The sequence below is a fragment of the Centruroides vittatus genome, unplaced genomic scaffold (assembly GCF_030686945.1).
Source record: "Centruroides vittatus isolate TY-2023 unplaced genomic scaffold, ASM3068694v2 contig_890, whole genome shotgun sequence".
Taxonomy (NCBI): domain Eukaryota; kingdom Metazoa; phylum Arthropoda; class Arachnida; order Scorpiones; family Buthidae; genus Centruroides; species Centruroides vittatus.
This window is the reverse complement of record NW_027122581.1, coordinates 250,324-264,061: the sequence shown is the minus strand read 5'-3', so window position 1 is coordinate 264,061 and position 13,738 is coordinate 250,324. Positions and strand designations below refer to the sequence as shown.

The 13,738-nt window shown below is 32.3% G+C and overlaps 2 protein-coding genes across 2 annotated transcripts in view; one reads left to right on the top strand and one right to left on the bottom strand.

The window, feature by feature from the left end:
- The window catches only part of LOC136983896 (uncharacterized), a 33,975-nt gene continuing 20,237 nt past the window's right edge, over positions 1-13,738 (top strand). The window contains exon 1 of the mRNA XM_067280780.1: positions 1-140. The gene's annotated coding sequence lies outside the window, so the exon portion shown is untranslated. The remainder of the gene's footprint in view (positions 141-13,738) is intronic.
- On the bottom strand, positions 821-11,535 carry LOC136983897 (short transient receptor potential channel 4-like). The gene is made up of 10 exons (XM_067280783.1): positions 11,191-11,535; positions 10,918-11,117; positions 10,284-10,432; positions 6,707-6,900; positions 6,461-6,634; positions 5,599-6,383; positions 5,290-5,515; positions 5,003-5,209; positions 4,734-4,793; positions 821-1,082 (listed from the first exon to the last, which is right to left on the bottom strand). The coding sequence occupies exons 1-10, from the start codon at positions 11,338-11,340 to the stop codon at positions 870-872; spliced, it is 2,358 nt and encodes a 785-aa protein (XP_067136884.1). The 5' UTR covers positions 11,341-11,535; the 3' UTR covers positions 821-869.

The following is a 13,738-nucleotide window of genomic DNA, read 5'->3' as shown; positions in this document are numbered from 1 at the left end:
TGCCTACGATCTTATCGCAAATAAAAAAACACAAAAACGAAGAATTTGGATAGGAAAAATATTCCAAGTCGTCGAAAGTTAGCAATATCGAATACTTTAGTCACCGAATTACGATTACGCCATTCCGAATACTTTACGCAGTAAGTCTATTTGACATTAATATTTCAATCGGTAGTAATATAGCGTAAAAATGAAATATATTAGCGTATTAGTGTATAAATAAAGCTTTTTAGCCTGGTCGACCTCCATAGTTCGAACGATATCGTTCCACGTGATGTTTATGACGACGTTGCTAAACGGCCTTCTTATTGGTCTAATTTCTACCGTTCCGCTTTCCGCCAGGGAAAAAGTTGAAAATTTTTCAACTTCCTATTCCGTCGGCTTGGACGGCAAAAGTGACGTCATTTTGCCGTTCCGTCGTCCGTTTCAGCATGTGAGTACCGGGCTGTACAGTATTCGTAAAGTACAAAGTATGAAGAACGGGTTAATTAAATGGTAAAAATACCCATCCCTACATACGTTCCCCATTTTTAGCATTCAATATCAATTCTGTAAAAGTAGTATAGTTCCTTAACTTATACAGTATAAAAAAAAGGGATTCCGTATAAAGACATATTTTATCCCATAATCCGGGGTTGACAAAATGATCGGAAACGACAATTCTTTGTGAATATTTATTCACAAATAAATATTCATAAATAAGTTTAGATGCATGTTTTGAAAGATTGCATCTCACAAAATAATCAATAGCCTAAAAAATAGTTATATATATATATATAAATTTAATTCTGACTATCAGAAAATTAGCAACAAAGGTCAATTACATTATTTTGTGGTTTTATCTACCAATTTTAATTTAAACTTTCAATCTACAAATCTTTAGAATCGGCACTTTCAATGATGCCTTCGAGAGTTACCATTGGAACGGATAATGTAGAATTCCTCCTTAATTCTTGGATAATTTCTTTTTTTAACTTTTCCGATATTTCCAAAAACGCTTCGGAAAATTCGGTTGATAGTTTAGAAATTGCTTCTTGTTTCTTCCACTCGAGGTAACGTCGGCGCAACTGAACCACTAATTTCTAAATATTAGAAAAAAAATGTTTAAAATGTTGAATCGATATTCAATTATCTTTAACTAGAAAATCTTACACAATAATTGTTACATTTTGAAGCAGGAAATGTAATGTTAAAATTCCATCAATCGATTAATAAACAGATTATTTTTAATTCATTTCCGTTCGAGTTTATTTATGACTATCGCAAACGCGTGATAGTCATAAATAAAAGACTATAATGGACTATAATGGGATGACCGGATGGAGGGGGGCCCGAAATCCATAAGGATTTCGAAGGATACGTATTAATCCCTTCCAACCGTTAAGATAGATTTATTGCTATTCATATAGCTATTGATAAAACATCTAATACAATATAATTCTTGAGAGAAATTTTACACAAATATTAAAAATGAATTTATACATTCATTGACAAAAAATGTTATGCACCAAGAAGGTGGCTTTAGAATCCAATGAAACCGTTAGTGCAGTGGCGTAGCGAGGGGGTGCAAGGGGTGTATCATGCACCGGGCGCCACTCGCAGAGGGGCGCCCAAATGGTCTCCAAGACAAAGTATATGTTTCTGGAGGGAAGAGGGGGCGCCAATAAAGTGTCGTGCCCCGGGCGCCATTTATGTTCTCTACGCCACTGTGTTAGTGCTAACGTAATAACGATGGTAATGAATGATTATAATAACATAGCAAAGGGACAATTTCTTGTGAAATAACCATATAATTTAAAGTGCCTTTACGTTTAGTACCTTGTAGCAGACATCCTTTTACCTGGATACAGCGGCAATACGATCGAGCATGAAGACGTACAGGTACTGTATGCTATCTCGCAATAGATTTGCCCATAGATGCTGCAAACGCCATTTCAGATGGATGTCTCATATTCGTAAATGGCTGAAGCTAACACTCTGTCCGGATTTACAAATGCTCGATGGTTGACGAATTCGAAGTCCGGGCAGGTCTTCAAATTCGTTAAGTGTGGCAACGTGACGGAGACTTTTTCTGTGAAACTCTGGCTGTATGCCATTATCTTGCTGGAAAATGGCTGTTTACAGCCCTACCACTAATGGCAATACTGAGACCATATTAATTTCCTGAACGTACGGGCTGTACCGTAAATCTCCTTCGTATCATTACTAGATTATCCGATTGGTCACATCAGAAAGTTCTCCAGACTAGCATGCCATTAGTGGAAGCAGTGTACCGCTCGACAGTAAAGACGGGATTGGAGCACTCGTGGATGGGACCGGGATCCGTTGTTAAAGATGATACGCTGACAGTTCTTCAGCAATTCGTGCTTTATTGCCATGGCATCACTGCAAGCGAAGCCGACGAAGTTGGAGTGCTAATGGTGGCAGGATGCGTAGCGGCACAGTTGCATACAAATTTGTTTTTGCTAGTTCCGGTACTATTGATACGCTGTCACCGATGATACGGGAAGAGATAGAATACTGTAGCGAGGTTTCCATCTGTCTTTAGATGGTGGACAAAGACGCTACTTGTGCTCGTCTCACGATCACGTGATCATTTCTCTTGGTAGTGTGTTTGGGACGTCCAGAATTTGCCTACCGTATTCACTGCCTCTAATACATCACAATCAGATCGGGGCAGTCGGATGGTGGAAAATTCGGCAAAACGACCATCTTGTTTTCTTCAGCCCGATGTTGCATCCTTTCTCAACTCTCAGTTGTATCTAAAGTTAAGCAATTCGTTGCTGAATTTTTAATATCTAAATCTGGCGATAGTTTGGTGAAATAACTGGCAACATTTATTTTCGTTTACCTCATTTTTATGCAATAAAGAAATAATTAATTCTAATTGATTTTAGAAGACAACATTCCTCCTTTATCCATCAAACTTGTATTGGAAATATCGCAATTATGTCTAAAGTGAAACACCCAACAGTAAAAGTAAACTCTAAACTTTATTCAAAAGAGGAGTGACAAAGCTTGAATTTTAAGTTTAGTTCTTGCTTCATTCATTATTTTTGGATAATGTCGGCTTAATCCACTTGTGACGAGAATAAAGATGACTTTATATGGATAAAATTCAAAATTAATAGACTGTTGCTTGCTTTAACTAAAAGATTTGGATAAATTCAGCATTAGCCAGTTAATCCTAGCTTTATCCATAACATATATATAGCGGTATAGGCTATATAATTTGCAAAATATATTTAGATTTATCATAGTATTGTTTTTAAAATTAGTAAATATTTTCATTAAAGAAAATGACAAGCAAAAATATAATAATTATTATTATTTTAAATTTAACAAAATTTCGTAAAACTAAGTGAATTGCATAAAATGTAAGAAATTTTGATAATATCAAACGAACAGCCGGATTCCTTTATTGGGCTATTAGGGCCTGATAAATTTCTTCTAGAATATTTTAATTTAAATTACTTTATTTATTTATAATTATTATATTTAACAAGAATGGCAACTTGTAGCCTTGCCACCTGCCAAATTGCTTAGTAATTCGATCCGATAAAGGAATTCGGTTGGTCATTTGATATTTGAAGTTATCGGGTTAGTAGTATTAATCTTACGTATATACTGTATATACGTATCACAGTTACGATCTGTTCACTCTATTTTATAATAGTTAAAATATTTTTTAATCGCAGATTAAGAATAAAAATGGCATAAAAATAGTTTTTCACCACATAAAACTTTAATTATTTCAATGAATTCATACTATTTATCATTATATTCGATCTTTTATTGTTTTTCCCAGAGTTATGTTGTAATTGAAATGGCCTATTTTTTCTTAATTTTCCTGACTGCACTGAACTTAAATTTTGTAATATCCTTATTTTCGTCATTCAAAAATACATTATATCCCACATAAATCAAGTTTAAAGGTGATATTTGTTTCTAAAAATAATCTTTAATTTCTAAAATTAAAACCCCTTTAGCATATAACTTAATGTATTAGTAGCATTTGAGATAAACTTTGATCAAGCGTAGTTTGCGTAGAGAAATGTAATTTCATCATAGTTTATGTGATTATTTTGTTGTATTTCCTTAAAGAAACTATTCTATCCTTACTTATATCCAAGAATATATATTGTAATCAGTATACAGAATATAGTAGAAAATGTTTTAACGATCGCAAAACAAAATTTACACCGAAAAATTGTAAATCTTTCACATTTAAAATCATATAAACTAACTTAATTTACTAATATTTTACTTTTTAAATTACAGTAATTACTTTATTACAATGCAAATATTACTTTACTGAATATGAACCGAAAATAGAACATCAATACATTTATACAGTATTTGTGTCAATAGAGATTTCCCAATATTATATTTAAAAAATGATTTATCTACAATACTGTATTTCGCAGATTATGATTCATTGTGATTTGAAATAGAACTATGATTTTTATAGGGAGAAAATTTTAACTAATCAAGCTTATTAAGTTTTATTAACTAGTTAGGAGCTGATTATCTATGCCTATCATATGGCATTTGTAGATTATATTTTTTCCGTTTTCGTGTTCTCTTGTATATGAAATAACCTTTAATGCTGTATCTTAATGTTGTCTTAAAGGTATTTTAAACATTAAAAGGGAGTTTGGAGGAAGAGAAGCAAAGTAACTGAATATTTGAATGATAATAAACAAAGAGAAGAATAAAAGACAGAAACTTACCTCATACATCTCATCGCTAGTTTTAACTCTCATTGTATCTTCAGCACATCCACAGCATCTCTGAAACAATTTTTTCACATAAGTCTGAATTATGTCTGTAATTTTTAATCATTATCTAAAGCAAGAAATCTGATAGGTTGGACTTAATACAATGATTTACAATGTTACTATGAATTTTATTTAATTTTAGTATCTTTATTTAATAATTTCAAAAAGTTGTTGATTGACGTTATTCTTTTTATTTATTAATGCTTAAAATATTCACTTACATTGCTGTAATAAGTAGTAGAATCACTCTGATTATCATTTAGTGATAAGGTTTTTCTCATGATTTTACTCAATGTCCATCGAATCAGCAAAGTTAATCGTCGAAGAGAGGGTAATAAATTAAAAGGCGCAGGAACAGTGTTTTGATATTCAAAATAACTCATCCAGAGGGAACTTCGAGCGAATTTCCATTCTATATCGGAATTATCCTATGTGGAATTTTTACATGAAATTTCCGAATTTATTATTAATTAAACCTTAAACTATAAAAGTATGAAAACTTACTGACCTTTACTCGTTCGTAACTCTCTGTCATCATGGCGATCAACATGTTTAATAAGACTACTACTGTCAATAAATGATACGCTCCCCATAAGAAATAACCAACACTTTCGGTAAATACGTGTTCACGTACTTCTCTGTTAGTGAAGTTACCCGTTACTACAATGTCCGCATCGTCAGATTCTGCTATACCAAAGGTAGCCCAAAATAAAGTTTTGAAGGTATTTTTCAATCTGAAATACGCTGTTTGTGATTATACAACAATTAAAATATTAAAATATACATATATATATACTTATAGAATTTAACTACTTACGTTGTAAAATTATCCTTTTGGATTTGCTTTTTGCCTTCTGTATCCAGCTGGACACTATCTTCGTAATTCTTATAGAGTGAATTAATACCAATAACGAACGATGACATCAAGATGAAGAACACCATTAAGAAACGCAAGACGTCATTAACCATGTGAATTAGTGATATGCCCAAAGGACCCAACTTGGACTGGACTTGATACCACATTAAAACTCTACAAAATGCCAAAACCGAGGCGCATGCGAAAATGGCTTCACCTATAAGTAAAACGTGATACCAAGGCAATTGCATACGATCCCACGTCATGTCGGGCTTAAAACATGACCAGATATATACCGAAACTGATATAGATTCTGATAACAAAAAGGCACTATGCATAATCAAATCGTATCTGTTCCACCAAGCACGCAAATAATCCGATATTCCCATAGACCAAACGCTGATGATTACTTCAATAACGTAGCCCAAAATCCATATATCTGCCACGAGTCGCGGTCCGGAGAGCGAACGTATATCTTTCCTTTCATCCCATATGAGGCTAGCAAGAAGAAGAATTAAGAAAACGGTATAGGAAGCTATGGAATGAATAAAACGATTTAATGGCACGCGTAAAGGTTTGATAATCTTGGAACGTGGTAACAAAATATGGACGGTGGATAAGACCGGCGTTAGGAAGACTTGGGTAGTTATGTGGAAGAGTTTTCTCTTCGTCGATAAATGAGTCCAGTTAAGTCCTTCTACCCACGTGGAATGTAAAACTTGTTGGCAGCTCGGATGTGTTATAAACTGTAAAACATTTTTAGTTCTCGGATCAAAATTTCATTACAAAGAATATTAAATGTTATATCTTCTATAAAATTTACCCTTTTTTGTTTGTACTGTATTGCAAGGCAAAGTCTGCTGTATCTATGTGGTCTGATGTCTTTTAAACCTTTCTTTTGAACTAAAAGAAGTTCCACTTCTTCTGTATTTTTACACTGTTCCAAGAGATCAGCAGCAAACTTGGAACATTGATCAGATAACTTAAGATAAACATCCTAAAAATAAATTTAAGTTAACAATTTCTCATTATTGTTTTCACACGGGAATATTAAAGACAAATAACTCACCTGGTGTTCGGGAAAATCCCTGGAAAGATGGTAAGTTTCGCGACTGAGCTTAAAAGATGTCAAAATTGGATCTTTGGATGTCAAAACGATGTAAATGGGGCTAGCGAGTGCTCGATACGCATTAATTCGAGCTAAAGATTCTCCCAAAGTTTCGAACTTTTTGAAGTGATCCGTGCGACAATCCATACAAGTACCTAAAAACGACAAATATGTGACCGCGTTGATCACTTTTAATCAATACAGTTTCGATCTTTAGTTTTATATAATCAAGTAGTTTTCGTTTTTTCTTAAATATATTGTAATTTATGGATCATTTTTCTATTGGAAAAATACTATACTAAAAGGAGCAAGGAAGAGCTTTCAGAGAGACTGCACCGAAAGAGAATCGAATGGGATCTTCCCAGTAAAAGAATTTACTTATTCACACAATACACGAAGAAAAATATTAAAACTTTCAAGTAAAAAGCCTTATAAAATCATAAATATTTCTCGTTAAGATATATTTTAAATGTAAAATTATTATATAAAGTAAACTAAGCTGAAGGAAAATGCCATTACGAGATTATATTATTGTTTATATTGTAATTAACTTATATTAAATCATCAAAGCATTTAAAAAGATAAAGCACTATCGCAATTTCTAAAGTATTAGTTAAAGCTAATACACTGCATTTGCTTTAGATAAGCAGTAATAAGTGAATTTATGAGATGTATTATCTTTTGCCTCTTGCATGTTAATTCATTCTAGTTATATCTTTTATTTACACACTTCTATCCGATCACTTAGGTAATAATCTTTTAATCTTTCCCGGAAGTAAAGACATAATATTTTACTTAAACGCGAAACTCGATCTATTGATATGTTAATTCGATAACAAATTTTGAATTTGACGACGTTTATTTATTATAGTTTCATGTAGAAAATATGACGTCAATATCATATTTTAATTCATTTTAAATGGCGCATCCCACTGAGAATATTTATTCCTGCTGAGAAAGATTTATTCGCCATTCGTATATGGATCCGAATGAATGATTTTGAATAAAATTTTCACAAAATATTCGTTTGGCTCTTTGTTTTCTTATAAAAATTAACAATAAATATTGCAAAACGTTTACTAAATCCATACAAACCTATATTATGTCGTCACTTGCTAGCTTACTACGATGTTACTGCGATGTTACTACGATCAACTAATGTAAAATTTTATTCTTCTGTATTAATACGGAAAAAATAACCTTAATTAACGATTTGAAGTAGAATCAGTTAAGATATTAAGTGCTGTTAGAGTGATAATTGGTATCATTTATCTATTATCTGAAATTTAAGAAACTGATGATGATGAAAGACGACTGATTTGTGTCAGTCGTGTGACTGGTAGCTCAGAAACAATTTCTTCCATTCTTCTCTATTATTTGTCCGTCTTTTGATGTCCTGTATGTGTTCATCCCTGTGCTTTCCTTCATCATTCTCTCTATAATCTTGTATGTTAAGTTGTCGTGTCCAACCCATCTGTCTCATCTGAGTTTGAGAGTTTTAATTAAAGTCCTGGATTCATTTATTTCTTTTAGTATATCCTTATTAGTTTCTTGTCAGTCCTTTAATTTTTTGTATTTGTTTCCAACACAATATTTCGAATATCTCCAATTTCTTGATATCTTTCCATATTTCCCCACCATATAATGCCGAGCTCTATATATAAATTCGGAAGAGTTTTTTTCCTTAAAAGTTCAAGTTCATATAACCTACAAGTATTCTCTTCAGCTTGTTAAATTGCACTTTAGTTATCCCAATCCTATTGATTACCGTATATATCTTCATGGTTCCGTCCATCTGCAGTTATTAGACTTCCAAGGTATCATTATCATCATTAACTCTGGGCTCATTGCCCGTTGGTGTCTGATGCCTTTTCAACTATTTTTTTCCATTTCTCTCGTCCAAGGTATCAGAATAATTTAATATATATATTTTTTTCTTTCAGCCATGGCGAGGATTAAGAGGGTCTTTTTTTCGATACCTATTGTGGGTTCGGCCAGATCCACAATGGATTCGAGTGGGTAGCCTGACGCATCCTGGACAAACCACCCCAAAAAATCCTTGGAGTTGCTTGCCCGGATTCGATTTCGGATTTTCCAAAGTTTTAACCTAACTGTCGAACCATTGGGTTAAAGTATCGTTGCTGTTCCCTAGTGTGCCTGAACGAAACTTCGACGCTTCGAGGATGAGGCAAAATAAACTGCTGAGCAGCAGAATACACTTCTAACATTACTTAAAGTGCGAAAAATGCGATAAGTACACTGAAAATTAGCAGGTTTGGAGTGCATCTGTTAGAAAAAGGTTGAAAAACACTGCCGTAATCGCTTCAGCCATGTGGATGTCTATTTACAACGTTTCTTATTCGCGCATGATTGTTGACAACTGACTTAACAATAAGTACGACTCGTGGAAATTTTAAAACGAAGTTTCTCGATTTTAAAAGATATTTTTATACTTTATCAACACAAAAATATAAAAATATCTTTTAACATAAAATGACCAAGTCCACATTACACTGGACAACTATTCGGGATTATTAAATCAAATTAACTGGTGGAGTATTGAAAAATCAGGTAGAGACAATTAATTTAGAAAATTTTGCTGCAAATAGTTTTATGCCCATTCATTAGAATTGTAAAAGTAAATAAATAGGCATTACTTCAATTTTAATTAAATACTACTGTACTCAATTTGCACCAATTCAGAAAGTAGAAAATGAATCATATAAAATGGACTTATTTCTCCATTTTTTTCACCGAAGCCACTAGGACCACTATAGGGAGACGTAAGGAATTGAGTTGTATCGGCAATAAAATTTATATAATCACAAGTTTTAGATTTCGTACTGAAAATAGCTCTTTTAAAAAAAGGCAGTACCGTCTATCCGGCAAATTTAAAAATATCAGAGCGTATTTCTAAGAATCAAAACATATATTTTTGTTTGTTATTATAAATCTGCTTCCGTATAAAGAACCATGTTTATAGTAACAGAACGAAATGATATAATACAGACCTTCTTTATCGCCTGTATATATGTAGGCTATACAATAGGCCTATATTATATTATTTCGTTCTAAAAATTGGCCGTTGTTTATGATAAACAACGGCTATTTTTTGTGTTTTCGTCAGTGGCCGTTGTTTAGAGGTTTGACTGTTTGTAGTCATCAGTCTGTTCGATATGTTTTCCTTATTCAGAATCAACTTGGTAGAATATTCGTATGTGCAGAAGCAAACGTATTGATGCAATTATTGTTCTTCCAATTATCGATTTATATAAGAATACTTGAAGTTTAAAATATGAATTTATTATATAGCATTTTATAGTGTTATATTTTCATACAGAAACAAATTGTATGCAATAAAAATTTTAAATCGTCATATCAAATAAACTAGAAATATTGAAAGAATTTTTGATATTTTTAGATCGAAAAGCGAAAAGCAACGTTAGGATATATTATTAATTAACTACATTTTTATTCGTAATGTTTAAAAGGATTTACCCTTTTAAATAAAAAGAAAATTATATAATTAAACACTCACATCTAGGTAGATGAGGTTTTTCGACAGTGTATCCATGATGTAGTAATAACCTGGTAATCTCAAAATTTTCATTGATAGCTGCAGCCATAATGGGAGTTATTCCTATATTCCCCTTTTCCACTTTATCTTTATCTTCTTTATTTTCATATCTAATTTAATAAAGTTAAAATCCAAGTTAAAAAGTTATGATACCACTTAATTATCATTACTATAGCGCTTAAATAATTATTTATATATGATAATGTGTTGTTATAATTTTAAAAATCTATTAATATTTCTGTTAAGATAAGAAGGGGATATACTCGATTTAGAAATGCTGTATTTTTATTAACAAACCGATAACGCTTTGACACTTCCCTCATTAAATTCAATTACATATTTATATTAACTTAGCTTTCGTGTCCTAAAATTTATATTTGTATTAATTTAGTACAACGACCCGAGATTTTTTTATACTGGTAAAAAATTCACTTCAATAGTTGTCACTTGTTCTGCGTGACGAAATCTAAAATTAACGTGTGCTATGTATATAGAGTCACGCATGAACGGAGCGAGTTTCTCAACTTTATATTCTAAAACGTCTACGCTTAGACATTAATGAGAGAATGTATTGGATATTTTTTAAATATCTTACTCGATTATTAGTCTTTCCACCATGGAAACGTCATTTTGATCGATAGCGCGTATTAGAGCGCCTCTAAGATGAGCGGGACTGAATTGACATATGTTTAATAAACTGTTAACGAAGTTTTCGTCGCGAGAAGTCACGGCTATATCCAACGCTCTGTATCCTCTACAGTCGCAACAATCCATATTCATAGATGATTTCTGTGTCTACAACGAGGTAAATATATTTAAATTTAAGCTATAAGATACAAGCGCGGTTTAATAAATGTCTATTACTTACATCTACGAGTCTTTTTAAACTGATCAAGTCGCCATTTTTGATTAGACTGAGGAATTCTTCTTCGTAGATACTTAAATCCTCATCCCCCAAACAACTTTTTGCCTTATTCAGCATCAATTTCTTTCTTTCACTTTTCGCTGTGTCAGCCATGCCGTGTTGTTTCGAGTCTAAATCTACACTGAGATGACGTGTTAGATAATGCTATACTGTTCCATTTCCTGCAATTACATCTCTTTATATTGTACACATTTCATCGAAAGGAGGAGGAGCTCCGTTCTGCATATTGTACCAGAGGCGACGTCGTTAACGTAATACTATTTCGTTTATTAGTTACTCGGATTTATCGCTTAGCAACATGAATCGAAATCTAAAATATTTTGAAGCGTGCCCGTTCCTAAACACAAGATTTTAATTTAAATTCTGTATTTCATTCTACACTTAATTAAAGCCGATATCAAATTGATCGTTGCTCATTAACTACTCGATCAACTTAAACTTGCTTTGGATCAGGTTACTCGATATATTATGCATTCGTATAAATTTAATTTATATTTAAATTAATGTTTAAAAACCGTGACTTAATACTATTTGTTTTTGCAGTTTACTTTCTCAGTTATTCAAAAATACAGGAGTTTTGTTTGAAGATTCAAGTCCAGTAAGACGAAACAATTTTAAGTAGTTTATCTTATTTTAATATAATTCTAACCGACTAAACAAACACAGTTTTCAATTTAAATATAGAAAATAGCGATTACACTTACCTATACTTAAGTTAGTTGCAAGGACGTGTTTAAAATGCTTTTAAATCGGTTATAGACGTGTTTAAAACTTTGTAATTAGATGCTCAATTAGAAAATTTTCGATTTTTGGTAATAAATAAACAAAATTCGTTATAAAAATTAAACTTTTTAAATAAAATGTGCTATAAAAATTATGTAATAATGACCCAAGTTACATTTCCGTTCGTATATAGAGCATTTTGAGGAAGTTGGAAGGGAAAATAGTCATCATTGTCTTCCGTCATTCTTAGTAAAGACAGCAGGAAAATTCAGAAGATCTGTTATAACTTTTCAAAACAGATATATTTACTTTCGTAATTACAGTATTATTGACGAAACTTTTTATGTGATTTGCTCGTATTTTTGCGCACATTTTCTGTACACGTATTACAACGAGTAGTATTATCAGTAATTGCAAACTTGTATATTTTTAATATTCATAAAATAAATTTTAAAAACTTTATATTAAAAGTATTATTTAATAATCTTTGAACATTTGAGTAATATTTTATACACGAGATGTTTATGAAATAAGTTCCTCTGTTTAAGTCTATTGCTAAAACTATTTATCGGATTTATAAGAAATTTTCGGTTTATATAATTGAAACCATGAAAAGTAAGTTTATGGGAAAAAATCAGTTTCAAAAGTTACCATCAGGAGACAAATTGGCGCTTTAAGTAACGAGGAAACCTGTAAATTACAATAGCGCGTGACATTATCGTCTTAGAATCTTCATAAAACACGAGCAAACTTAATGTTTCTAAAAGGGAAACGTTCTGAATGTAACAAGCGGGGTTAAATTGTTTCATTATAACAACAGTTCTACTACAATTGTATTAAATTGATTTAGATCACTGAAAGCAATATGGAAAAGTCCGATTTTTGCAACTGGAATGCGAAAAATGATTTTAAAATTCGAAAAAACAGGTTCGTTGAACGTTAAACCTGTAAGGGGTCGAAAGCCTGTTCACGAGCAACTGATAAAGAATATTGCAATATCGTTGATTGAGTACAGCCGTAATACAAGATCGTTAGCTAAACCATCCTCAACACTTCACAAAATTCTGCAAAATATTACGCTAGCTTTACAAGATGTCTCAAATTTAACAACTTTACTTTCTGATCCGGATGTTTCAGAGCACTGTAGATATTAGCTCGGGTTAAGGTAGGAATGATTGGACATGTTACATTCTTTAGATAGATGAAGTTCATTTCCATTTGTTTGGTGCCATTAGCACCCACGATAGCAGAATATGGGCTGAAGAAAATCCTCACGAAACTAACGAAATGCCGCTGCATTCTCCAAAGATTATTGTTTGGTGCAGTTTCACGTCTTCGTTCATCCGTTGGACCGTTGTTTTTTCATTTTATTTATTAATTTATTTATTGAAGAACTGGACCGGGAGGCCCAATTTAACTATTGATAACCGATATGCATCTCCACTGAGAAATTATGTAATACCAGCACCTCAACAGAGAGAGTTGGTTCAGCAGTTCTTATGACGGATGGAGCTCCTTCACACATTGGAAAATCGGTTAAACAACTGCTAAAGAAGACATCTTCTGAAAACCAAATTGTCAGTGTCATTTCTCTACAAGCCAACTCGTTTGCCCGATCCAAATTCATGTGATTTTTGTTATGGGGCATTTAAAGGATGTTGTCTATCTGAAAGACATAAAAACATTAGTGGAGCTAAAACAAAGAATATTATATATGTCCTTAACATTTGAAACGAGACTTTGCCAAAAACGATATGCTATCGTGCAG

Excerpts from the sequence above, each read along its gene's own strand:
- LOC136983897 (XM_067280783.1), bottom strand. The coding sequence starts at position 11,340 with ATGGCTGACACAGCGAAAAGTGAAAGAAAGAAATTGATGCTGAATAAG. Across the intron at positions 6,901-10,283 it reads AAAACCTCATCTACCTAGAT|GTACTTGTATGGATTGTCGC; the intron begins GTGAGTGTTTAA and ends TGTCGTTTTTAG. Across the intron at positions 1,083-4,733 it reads CTAGCGATGAGATGTATGAG|AAATTAGTGGTTCAGTTGCG; the intron begins GTAAGTTTCTGT and ends TCTAATATTTAG.